General features: G+C 28.9%; 2 protein-coding genes across 4 annotated transcripts in view; both read right to left on the bottom strand.

Moving 5' to 3' along the window:
• Positions 1-13452, bottom strand: part of LOC122508806 — a 333590-nt gene that overhangs the window by 78559 nt on the left and 241579 nt on the right. The gene's annotated exons all lie outside the window — the stretch shown is intronic.
• On the bottom strand, positions 8688-11014 carry LOC122508803. 3 transcript variants are annotated; one of them, XM_043622359.1, is made up of 4 exons: positions 9556-11014; positions 9259-9476; positions 8939-8984; positions 8688-8861 (listed from the first exon to the last, which is right to left on the bottom strand). In XM_043622359.1, exons 1-4 carry the CDS (start codon positions 10196-10198, stop codon positions 8728-8730), a joined length of 1041 nt encoding a protein of 346 aa, XP_043478294.1. In that variant the 5' UTR covers positions 10199-11014; the 3' UTR covers positions 8688-8727. The 3 variants fall into 3 exon arrangements, with proteins under 3 accessions (XP_043478294.1, XP_043478295.1, XP_043478296.1); XM_043622361.1 differs by having other exon boundaries at positions 8816-8861; positions 8939-8990; XM_043622360.1 differs by lacking the exon at positions 8939-8984 and having other exon boundaries at positions 8688-8833.

Raw genomic sequence — 13452 nt, 5'->3', positions numbered from 1 at the left:
TACATGATTTCTCAAAAACTACTCAACCCATTCTCTTTAAATTTTGTACAAAACTGCTCAATAACATTCTCTATGACATGACGTAGGATTTTTTTGATATGATTTTTTTAAAAAAAGTTATACATTTTTAAAGAAAATTTTTTGTACCAAAAATTTTATACTTTTTTTTTAAGTGCTCCCATTTGCTCAAAAAATTTTTTCTTTAAAAACGGCTACGTCATGTCATAGAGAATGTTACACAGCCACACAAAAAAAAATTTCTGATCTGGGGGTCTCACTATGTAGACTTTATGTTTTTTGGGTCGCTGAATCCAAATCCGAGGTCCATTTAACCTCATCAGATCAGGATTTTGAGATAACCTCAAAAAACCAATATGGCGGACACGTTTTTGAAAAGTTCATTCGATTCGCTTAAAATTCGTTACTCGGGGGTTTTTGGGGTCGCTGATTACGAATTTGAAGTCTGATTTCAAAAATTCAAAATGGCGGATCCAATATGTCTGTGTCAGCCATATTGGATCCGCCATTTTGAATTTTGAAAAACGGATATCAGATTCGTAATCAGCGACCCCAAAAACCCCAGAGTAACGAATATCAAGCGAATCCGATGAATTTTTCAAAAACGTGTCCGCCATAGTGGATCCGCCATTTTGAATTTTTGAAATCAGACTTCAAATTCGTAATCAGCGACCCCAAAAACCCCCGAGTAACGAATTTCAAGCGAATCCGATAAACTTTTCAAAAATGTGTCCGCCATATTGGGTTTTTGAGGTTATGTCAAAATCCTGATCTGATGGGGTTGAATGGACCTCGGATTCGGATTCAGCGACCCAAAAACCATAAAGTCTACATAGTGAGACCCCCAGATCAGAACTTTTTTTTTGTGTGGCTGTGTTATTGAGCAGTTGTGTACAAAATTTAAAGAGAATCGGTTGAGTAGTTTTTGAGAAATCATGTACACCGTTCCGAAAAATGTAGTTTCGAAAAAACGCCATATCTTCGCCATTTTTGAATATTTTTTCATTTTTCAAAATTTTTTTACAGTTAAATATATGTATTTTTATACTATAATTAGTAAAAAATTGTATTTTTAATAGTTTTGTCAAAATTTATTTTTGAAATACCTTCCAATTTTTAGGCGTTCAGGGTGGTGTAACCCCTTAAAACAATGAACTTGACACGAGTGCATGATTAATTTTAACATATGAAATGGTATCTTTAATATAAACATCCAAAGATCCATTTTCTAATTATTTATTGACCGGAAGACATTCATATCTGATGAAGTTGCCTATTGCAAATAATCGAGATCTTAATTGAAATGTGGTTTTAAGAATCTCCAAAACAAGAAATAAAGATCCTTTACTATCACATAAAATTATTATAATTCTACCCATTTCAACGTTTTTTGGTAAGCCTCTTGACGAACGGCGACCACATTTCCTTTTTTATAAGAATGTCCTTTTAGTTCCGCACTTGAACATTCAGTCGCTGGAAATTCTAATTGGAAATCATGTATTATTTTTTGTAGCTCCTGAGAATAATGATGAATATAAAATGATGTTTCTTCACTTAGTTGTAAATCGCACTTTAATCCTGCTCCTAAGCGTAGTAAACACTGAAAAAGTTCGTGTTTCTCACTTAATGAAAACGTTGTGTTCTTGAAGCATTTTATATTTCTTATCGCTCTTTTAAAGAACGTGTGCTTACTTTCAAATCTTATGGGGCACACCTAGTGTGAGTGATTGAAAAAAACGTCGATTTTTAAGAATTTTATTCAGGGAAATTATTGCATCTAATTTTTTTGAAAGTTTTGTACATGTATATTTGTATAAATAGTGAGCATTTTGTAATTTTTTCAAAGAAAAATATCTTTTTTTTAAAGAGTTATTCGTTATATCCAAAAAAACCAATTTTCCCACTGCTGCAGTTATTGCGGCCTTCTGAGTGACTGAAATCAAAAAAACTAAAAAGATTATTAAACTAGAAGATATTTGCCGTACAATGAGGCTCCAGTTTTTTGATTGGATGAAAAATAAAATTTTGAGATGCCAAAAACCATCGGATTTTTTTGGCGAAATTTAAAAGCTTTTTTCAAAACTCCGCCTTTTTTTTGCAATTCAATATTTTTTGACATCCGAGGGTCATTGTACGGCAAACATCATCTAGTTTAATAATCTTTTTGGTTTTTTTTATTTAGGTCACTGAGAAGGCCGCAATCACTGCAGCAGTGGGAGAACTTTTTTTCGGATACTCAGGAGATAGCGAATAACTTTAAAAAAAAAGATATTTTTCTTTAAAAAAACTACAAAATGTTCACTATTTATACAAATATACATGTACAAAACTTTAAAAAAAATTAGAAGCAATAATTTTCCTGAAAAAAATTCCTAAAAATCACCGTTTTTTTCAGTCACTCACACTAGGTGTGCCCCTTAAAGTAAATAGTTTTCGTACGGGTCCTAATTGTAAAATTATTTCTGGATAATGTGTCAAATAGTGGTGTTTTGGTCTCAACTTAATTGAAGGAAATAACATTTTTCTTAATCCTAAGTATTCCTATGTATCCTAAGTATATAATAATATCTTCCAAATAAGGAACATAAGATTTATGAATTACTGGCGCGCATACTATTTCAACAATTTCAGTTAATTTTAGCAAGGAAGACCATACTTCATCCTTAGTATCAATGTTTGGTCCTGTGAAAAAAGGTAAAAGTCGCAGCAATGTTAATATTTGCCACGCATTCCCGACAAGTTCTTTTTCTCTTTGATCAGTCTTTGAATGCTTGAAGCCTTCTAGTCTTGAATTGAGGGCTGTATAAGAGACCCAACCTTTTGAAGCGAAGAAACCTAACATAAGAGCTAAATCATATGTTACTATTCCTTCTAACAAATCATGAGCTAGACATGGTGGTAGTCCAAAGTTACAAACATGAAATCCTTGTAATAAATTAAAAATTGAATTAAATTTCACACCGTCGTAATGTTTAGCTTTCTCTTTGTTCTGCAAGGATGCTAAATAGGAAGCTACATCCCTTCTTTTGTGTGAAGTAGGTATATAATCACTGTTGTCAATGTCATCTTTATCGATATAATCGCTGTCGTCATCTTCTTCTTCATTATTAAGGTTACCATCATCCTCATCCTCATCATCTTCATCTTCATCTTCATCTTCATCTTCATCTTCATCTTCATCTTCATCTTCATCTTCATCTTCATCTTCATCTTCATCTTCATCTTCATCTTCATCTTCATCTTCATCTTCATCTTTATCTTTATCTTCATCTTTATCTTTATCTTCTTTATCATCATAATCTTCTTCTTGTACCCTTTCTTCTTCATCAACATGATCATTACAATCTTCTTCATCATCATCTTCTTCAATAACATTATTCATTTTTTTACATTTAATACCTAAAAAATCGTGTCTAGTACAAAGACAGAATCTACAAAAATAATTTAATCTACTAAAATTTTCACAGAATCCCCCAATCTCATGTGTTCCTAAATGATCATTAGATATGAAAACTAATGAACCTTTAACAATTTTATCAGAAGAAATTTCAATTCCTGTTTTTTCTATCTTTACTAAATCTTCGACAAGTCTTCCATACAATTTATTATGAGAAAATTCTTTTGCTTTACATAGTAAGACAAGATGAATATTGTTAATGTTATATCGAATATGAGCCGGTAAATTTCCTAAAGTGAAATAAACTGCAAGCATTTTATACTTTTTTCGTGCTGATCCAATAGGATTTACAATTTCAAAACTGTCTGTGTATAACATTATTGTAATGGCTTCACGATTTTTAGAAAAAAAAGGATTATTTTTAAAAAGTTCTCCATCAAAGAAATCCTTCAAAACATCTGTTTCATTTTCAGGATGTTTTAAATCTAAATTGTATGCTTTACTATTGAACATAGCTTTAATTGTATCTGTTATTGACACATAGTGATAATGCGCTTTTTTCCCTTTAATTTTTCCTAGTGGGATAAATTCAGGTTGTACATAAGGAAAGTTCTTTTTATAAAATTGTTTTCTTCGATAGTCACTTCCAAATGTCGAATGACAAGTTTCCATTAGATCATCCTTCATTATTTTGTCAATGACGCTGTCGACTTCATCAGCATTAGAATTTAAATTAATAAGATATTCCTTTATACGACTTTGAAAGATATTTAAACGCTGCGAATCAACATTTCTTAATTCCTTAACGAGAAATTGGATCGTTGATGCTGGAACTAAAAACTGAGATTCTTACTTTAAGTACAATTGAGCAAAATTTGTTTTAAAAAGTTCAAGAAATTTTTCGTTCTAATGATTACTTTCCTCACTGTTTTCTATCTGAAAAGACGATTCAGCTAACATATCATCGACATTTTCTTCATAATTTATGGCTTGTTGTCATTCCTGATAATCCAAAGAAACTATCGAAGTTGAACAATTTTGTTCTGTTTTTGATGTGTCAGTAACATAATTGGACGAAGATTTATGTCGTGATATATGGCTTGAAAAAGAACTAATATTGGTGTATTTTTTATTGCAATTTGGAAATGGACATTTCACAGTTTCATCATTTTCAATATACCCCTTTAAATGTTTCATAAATATCTGATAATTAACCATCTCTTTTCTACATATTTCCACAGAACAAATGAACTTACAGTTTTGTGTAGCAAGAGCTTTTGACATTCTATTGTATAAATCCTTACGCATTCTTAAACCGTGCACTCTTTTTAGATGCAATTTTAAAAATATATTTTTTTTACGTATGAATTTGTATCCATTAAACCCACAAAGAAACTGCCTGCAAAGATTCGTATGAATTTTAAGATGATTAAGATGATTTACAAGCAATTCTGTGCCATGATTGCAGAAGTGGCATATAAACATTTTGGGATTTTATTTCAACCTGAAAGGAATTTATGATTTTGAAATGTTTAATATCTAAGAAGAATATCGTATAGACAAAAAATTTTAGTCATGAACTCATAAACGCCAGTTTAAAAAGCAATTTGATATAAATAAATGTAGAAAAATTGAAAATAGCAAATAACTGAAAGCGATAGTCGATTTTACGTCAAAAAATTTTGAATGAACATATTACACATTCAATATTTTTTAAATCCGTTAGCTATAGAAAAATTGTAAACAGTTTAAATAACCCTGTATTCGTCTCAACCCATGTTCATACGAAAAATATCATCTAGTTAAGTAGTAGAAACAATACCGAGGGTCAAAAATATTGTTAAAAAATAATTAGTTGAAACAAATTATTTTTTAACATAATGTTTAACGACAATAACACTGAGAAAACAGTATACTTAATATAGAAAACTATTTTTCAGTGATTTTGTTTAATTGAAATTAGTTTGCAAGCTTAATCCCAATATATAAAAAACAACTACTGCTTTGATTCAAAAATATTATTTGTTTGAATAATTATGTTTAATTTAAACATATTTTCTGTTTTGATTTAAACAAAAATTATGTTTAAAATAACTTATGTTTGAATTAAATATTTTATTTCTTTAGATGTACCAAAAAAAATATGTTTGAATTAAACTTAAATATGTTTGACTGTATAGCAAAGATATTTTAAGTTTGATTTAAACAAAATATGTTTGAATCAAATAAGTTGTTTTCTCAGTAAATATTTTTTTGGTTTGTGGTCCTTCTTTCAGTTTTGAGCTATAGATGATATCTATTGGTAAGAGCATGGGGTGATCTTATGGACGCATGGAGGGGATACAACTTCTGTTTATGCTGACTGCCCTCATTAACACATATACCTGCGACCGACGTTTATGACAGTTTAAAAAAAGGATAATTGAGGCAATAAAATATTAAAAATCTTTGAATATTACAATTTATAAATTTGCAGCAGCATATTTTAAATCTCCAAATTCTGCTGATTACATTCATATGTAATTTTTTGTTCAATGAGGTAATATTAAAGGTTTTTAAATATATATTCTGAATGTTCTAAAAAAATTAATTTACTTATTTATTAAAAACAATGGATTTATAGAAAAATTTTATTTAAAAACATTTTGAAGAATTAAAATTTGGAGAAGTTACAAATTATTGCAGAAATTCAATTATTTTCAAAAGTAATAAAATTTTTCTTACAAAAGTTCAATTATGTTTAAAACTTTAAAAAATCCTGTAAAAATCTCAATTATCTTTATAACTAATAAAATTCTTCTTCAAAATTTAATTATTTAAAAACATTTTCCTGATTTCAATGATTTTCAATATCTACTATTTTAATAAATTTCATAAAAGAATTCAATTTTTTATTAAAATTGTACTCAAACATTTACAAATTATTTTCATAAATAATAAAAAATGCACAGAAATTCAATTATTAACAAATTTTTTTGTAAATTTCTTCTCAATAATTCAATTAATTTCATAAATAATAAATTTGTTTTGGAAATTCAATTATTTTTATGAATAATAAATTTGTTTTGGAAATTCAATTATTTTTATGAATAATAAATTTGTTTTAGGAATTCAATTATTTTCATACGTAAGAAAGTTCATGGCAGAATTTTAATTATCAATTTTAATCGAATTCCTCAAAAAATGTAATTATTCTGAAATATTATATAAAAATTTGTCAAAAGAATTCAATTATTTGAATTATAAATTATAACAAATTTTTATTTGTTAATAAAATTCTTTATAGGAATTGAATTTTAAGAAACATTTAATTATTCAATAAATTATTTACTTTTGTATTTAAATAGGTAATTGAATAATTTTGAAAAGGTTTCAAATTAAAATATTTAAAAATAAGAATTTTCTATACTTTTAACAATCAATTTTTGAAAAATTAATTTTTTTGAAAAAGTCTAATTTAAGTTAAGAAATAGAAATGGTGCAAATTATTTCCTTCTGAAAATTAAGCATTTTTTACAAAACTATTAAGAAATGGGAATATTTGAATATGTAATGGTTTTTTCCCAAAAGAAAAGAATGAGTTTGTAAACAATTATATTTTCTATTTCTTAATCATAATTTTTTAACAATTATCAATTTTCTAATATTTTTTATAAATAAAAGGCAAAAAAATTTGCATAATGAAGATTAGCCAAACGAGATTGATTCTTGGCAGCTTAAATTAAGTCAAATTAGAAGATTATTATTATAGAAATTATTATAGAAATTATAACAATAGTACATATTATGATACATTCACTGTTAAAACTAAGTCTTAAAGTACTTTCAGCTTAAAAGTATTTATTCTTAAATTCAACTCACTTTTGGGATTAAGATAAAAATAAGACAATTTTAGGTCTTAAAATCAGTTTTCTAATCAGAAATTATTTGGTTAATATATTTGGAGTAACGTAAGTTGCTGTTGTTAAAATTGGGCCTAAATCAAGACTTATTTTTTACAGTGTTGTATTCTACTTTATACAGAACAAAATATTTTTCTCATTGTATAAGTAATTTATAAGGATTGAATTAAAACTTCATTATATTTGTTGCGCGCTTGAAAATGAAAATTTTAAATCGGTGTTAATCCTATTTATGTTTTATTATTCCAGAACTCGCAATAAATTAATCAAAAGTTTTCAACGTTTAAATAAACGAAATATTTGTTACAATTAATTAGTTATTAATTATTAATAATAATTTTTATTCAGTATTTAAAACAATATTTTTCGTAATAAAGTTCATACTTCAAAAAATTGTAAAAACATTTCGTTCATTTAAAAGTTCAAAACCTAAAGCACAGCGCAACAATTATTTAAATTTTAAATATTTGAAAATATTTACCTTTTATGCAACTCCTTGAATCCTATTAAATAACACTTTAATTGATCACTTTACCACTTTTTTCACTTTTAAAATTTTCGAATTCGTCTAACAGTAAACAGTTTCGCTCTTCTTTGGCAAATGCTAAAGAGCAGCTGACGCTTGGAAGGCATTTCATGGAAAATTTCTAAGAAGGTCTTCAAAATTTTCAAATATTCTAATAAGGAAATGTTCACATACTTTCTGTATTAAATAAATCTATAGGAAAAAAACCGAGTCCCAAAACTCATAAAATTTGTCTCCTAGCAATACGAAACCCTTAGAAACGGCCATCCTAAGACAAACCAGATGTTGAACAAACCTTTCAAAAAGAAAAAAATGGACAGCCAACATTTGGTATTTTTGCTTTAAAAAGAAAAAATTTTTCTGCACGGGTATTGACCCGTGCAGAAAAATGGTGAGGGCCCCCGGCGGGGCCCTCGTGAATTGCCCTCTTGCCATCTGGAATCCGCAGGGGCAATCCACGCGGAGCCCTCGAAGGCGTGACATGCTTTCCCTCCTGGGTGCCCTCATGGATAATCCTCGTGGATTCCATACGGATTTTCCATGTGGTGCCCTCGTGGATTTCATGAAATGCCCTAATGGATTCCATCAGGAGCAATTTTAAATATCCTTATGGTTTCCTATTCTTTTTTGTCTAATGTTTACAGTATCACGTAAAAAAGTATTACAAGGTTGTAATTGTTTATTAAAATTTATTATAACAAATTTTATATAAATTTTATAAATTTATGTTAAACAAAGTTACATTTTAAGTTTTTATATTAAGAAACAATAAATATTTTCTTATTAGATTGGAACATTTTTTCAGTATAAATTATAAAAATATTTTTTAAAAACATTTTTTATATTTAATTTGTTTCCTCATGAGCTGCCTCTGTTGTGTGTGGTTAATATTTGCTTAATTTGCGCCCACCAAACCAATCTTTTGATCCACGTATTACGAAGCCTAATTCTTTAGCGTAATTTTTCTCCGTTTCTGCTTGTCCAGTTGCTCTATTCCCATGGGAAATTTTCAGGACATCTGTGTTAAAAAATAAAAATTAAATGTAACATAAAATTGAGATACTAAATTCGATTAAGAATATTTTTGAAACTTACCAAATAAGCAATTGTAAATGTTTTTCTCTTTGAAAAGAGTTTTTTTCTACACCTCCACAGACACGGTGAATGTTTTTAACAATTGAGCGGAAAAAAAACATTTAAAAATGTTTGTTAACGTTTTTCTTAAATTTCGATCAATGTCGAAATAAGAAACTAAACATGTTTTCTGACATTTAATTAAAGAAAATTTATTATAAACATAAATAACCCCTTAATAACTGACATGGCAAAGATTTTGTCCGTCAAATCTTTGCTATGGCAGTTAAGGGGTTAAAAACTAAAATAATTGTATATTGAAATATTTTAAAAATACTTACAAAATCTTCTTGGAAAACAGATTCTGATAATCTGTCGTCAAACTGATTGAAGCACTCATTGCTGTTAATCGGGAGTTGTAGTTTATATTTACTAATGAAATCAGGAACTGTTGCGAAATTCTCCTTGATATTAACGTTTTCAACTAAAAGTCTGTCCACCTTTCTCTCCACTCTGCTAACATCCACTGTTAGGCGATCTAATTTACGCACAATATAATCTGAAAAAGAATTTTTAATTAATATCGTGCATATAATTATTCGAATAACGAATTAAAAAATACAAATTTAAAAACTTACCATAAAAGTTTAATTTTAAGTTTTTCGGGTTTTTTTCAGTAAACTTTTCTTTATGAATCGATGTTTCGTGGAAATCATTCGGTCTAGGTTGCTTTTTGGCAGGATCGTCATTACTAAAATTTAAAGTTTCACTCGAAGTTCTATTTGGTTCAGTAAAATCAGTGAGATTTTGCACCTCTTCTGATTGTTTTGCCTGGGATATTTTTGAAGCGATATTCCGGTTTTCAACAGAATCATCATTATTATTCGTAATTGCAGTCTGTCTTGAACTCTCTTTTTCTTTAACCGAATTAACAAGATTTTGTTCCCTTTCTATTAGTTTTCCCTGGGATATTTTCGTCGCATTATTCCGGTTATCATTTGAAGTTGTCCTTGAACTTTGTTTTTCTTCATCAGACTCGGAGAGATCTCGAACTTCTTCTAAAGCTTTTCTTTTTTCTTGACTGAGCTTTAATGTATGAGATAATATTCTCTTTTGATTTCTTAAAGCTTTTTTCTGAGGTTCTTCAGAATCCTGAGTAAACGCGTAGTCATTTTCCCCTAATAGTTCTAGCTTAGCCTCCGCTTCTTTCAAATTGCCTATTAAATTAAATATAATTAGAAGCAATGTAAAATTCAACAATTTTAAGTTTTTAACTGTCATTTAGCACATTTTTAGAAACAACTAGTAGATTATTTTACATAAAATTTTTTACAATAATAAAAAAGGTAATAAATTTGAAAGTGATGAATATGAACTAAAAATTAATACATACGACCATGTCCCACTGATATGACGGTGTACCAGGGCCAATCTTCGGGTGCGGGAGACTTAAACTTCAACAGATCACGTATTAATAATAATTTATCTCCTCGCTGTGGGGTTCTTCCATGTATTGAGCTTTGATTTTGCCTTTTAATTGTTTTATCCACAATTTACTGACAATTCGTACGGTTCGATTAAGTGGTTGTCGACCGCGCTTTATGAATTGCATAATTTGATAATCGTACACATCATAATCGTCGTCAGAAGACAATTCGCTATCCGTATATTCCGATAATTTTCTAGAACTGAGTCATAGGAACGTTTGTTAAAAAGTTGCACATTCATTTTAAAATATAATGGAAAGCAATGTTGACATACCTCATTTTTATTAATCCGCGTTTTTTATTTTAATTTACAAAGCTTAAAATGATAAATATCTCACATAACGCTGCAATTATACAATCAGATTCTTTAATCTTTACAAATAAAATTGTATTTTTTACCAACGACTGATTTTAGACACTTAACAAAATGGCAGCAAAGAAGGCTTGGTAGGCGTCTACCTCTCCCAGCTGTACGCTTGTTCCTTTCCATTTAACTTACTGCGCTTGCGTTAGTTGGCAGCTTTTCATTGGCTTTTGGGAAATCAAGCCTAACCCGAGAAGAAAAAGCGGGGAGTTTGAAAATTCTGTACTTCAAATATACAAAGTTATAACTTTTATTTTTTTTTATTTTTAATGAAATTAACTTGACTAATTTTCAAATTTTTTAACCAATAAAATTTTTTATTTTAAAATATAAATATACATCATTTTTGAATTGTAATTTAAAAATTAATTTAATTTTTAAAGGAAGAATAAGTAGCATATAAATCGTTAATAAATAAAAAATATTAATTATTAATGAAGGAAAGGAACGACGAAAACTCTTTCAGGTCTTTTTTTCAAACGACAATGTTAGTTTTACTAGTTTACATTTTACTGAAGTCAACGGAAAAGTTTTTACTTGATTTGAATGATGGGCTTTTAGCTCCCACATGTTCATATATTTACCCGAATTAAATGGATAAATAAATACAGGCTTGATTTTTTCCCAAATATTACCCTCAATTTTAATACCTTCTAGACTCTCAAATATCGAATTGATCGTTAAAACGGAATCATCTTCCAGAATGATGGCATTATTTGGCGCAGAATTAGTTAAAATATTTTCTTTATATCTTATTTTTAAAATGGATTCTAGATTTTTGGTTAAAACTTCGCAGCTAACGGGAATGGTCGCTTTCTTAAACAAAAAATTACGCTCATAAAGACGTCTACATATTTGCTGTAACGGAAGATAAGAAGTTCGTATAAGATTTTTTAATTTGCCTAAAAAACTCTCAAAAGAAAAGGCACTAATTTCAGTTAAATTACACTGCATAAAATCAACATCGTCACTTAAGTGAATTAAACATTTTTTAACGCTGTGAAAAAAAATCTATATTCAACTGCTTTTCATTTTTCACATACTTTGTAGATCTTGCCTTCCTTTGAAATTCTACAGGTATTTGGGAATATAAAACATTCATACGTCTCGATAATTCTTCCCTGTCTGATACCCGCAATCGAAAACTCAAATCGCTAGCCAACCAATATTCTAATAATCTTTTCATTATGCCTAAGCAACAAAGATGCATAAAATCTAATACGAAAAAAAACCATGTTAATACGGGGCATTATTTCTTCCAACAACGATGGTCCATGATGGTGTTTAGTTTGCCTTCTATTTCTAAACGAAGCATCACCTCGTTCTCTCGCATCAACAGAAGAATAAGTCATAGTGCGATCAACAGATTTCCCTACAACTTCACATCTCTCACATGCAACTTTAGCAACATGATTTACTACATTTTTAACATGTGATCTTGCTGGGAAATCGCAAACAAAACCCTTTACACGAACATCGAAGTGTTTGTTTGAAACATTAATTTCTTCTTTGCTTAAATTATTAATTTCTTTAACCAATTGCTCTTGATTTTGATCTCGATCAGGTTTTGATTCCCCATAAAATAAAGAAATTGGAAATACTTCATAGATATCGGGTTTAAAATAAATTTTCCCTGAAGTAACCCATAAACTTTTGGCTCCAGACTTAGTTGAAGGTACACCATCGAAACTGATAAGTATATCAATGACACTTGTATCATGGATATCAGTATTAACACAATTACGAAGAGCATTTTCAATGCCAAAATAAACAAACTCGCCATCTTTACGTATTGAATCCTTTACAGTTATTACATTAGGTTTACCATTTTCTGTTTTTAGAAATGTTTTTCCTGATTTAGGTAGTGTTGGTAGTAAGTTTTCTCTCAAAATCTTCAATAATTCATCGAGAGCGTCAAGATGAATTTTTTTACTTAAAGCCCATTACTTTAATTTATGAATTTCGGATCTTTCATGTCGATTTAAATTAACTTCTTCCCCTTCTATGTCTGGATGGTCTTTAACTTGCATCTCATTTTCTGCATCGGAAAATTCGTCATCACTGATATCTTCGTCATCAATATCATTTTCTTCATACCTCGGTCGAAAGTACGTACTTCCCTCTGCGCTTTCGCAGCAGAAAGTCAAACATTTGTGCTTTGGTTGATTTTCATACCCAACCTCTATTACAGCGGGAGTAAAAGAATTCTCTGTCGGTAAAAACACCACTGTCGGTAAATAAGAAAATTTCGAGTCAATGAAAATTTAACGAATAATTGTTATCGCAATATAAAATGAGAAAAAAAATGATCAAGAAAACTTTTTATACTTTTTAAATTTATTATCCACAAGCTCTGAATATTGAAATGAACGAAATCTTTTGCTGATATAATTATTTTCAAAACATATTTTAATAAACATTAAAAAATAAAATAATTAATAATTTTGTGATTTCTTTTTTAATACGTGCCAAAATGTTATTATAAAATTGTAATAATTTGAAGAAATAATGAAATTGTGTTCATTAGAACGTTTAGAATTTTAGAAACATAAAATTAATTTTGTACCAACAGAAAAATTCTTTTAAAAATATAATATTAATTTATCTTTCACATTTTTTTTCGTGCCTGCCCCCGACCAGAAGCACTCGCTTCGCTCGTGCATCAAATGTCGGGGCAGGCGAAT

The sequence above is a fragment of the Leptopilina heterotoma genome, unplaced genomic scaffold (genome assembly GCF_015476425.1).
Source record: "Leptopilina heterotoma isolate Lh14 unplaced genomic scaffold, ASM1547642v1 Lhet_570, whole genome shotgun sequence".
In the NCBI taxonomy this organism is placed as follows: Eukaryota; Metazoa; Arthropoda; class Insecta; order Hymenoptera; family Figitidae; genus Leptopilina; species Leptopilina heterotoma.
Note: the sequence above shows the minus strand (reverse complement) of the source record. Positions and strands in the feature narration are given on the sequence as shown.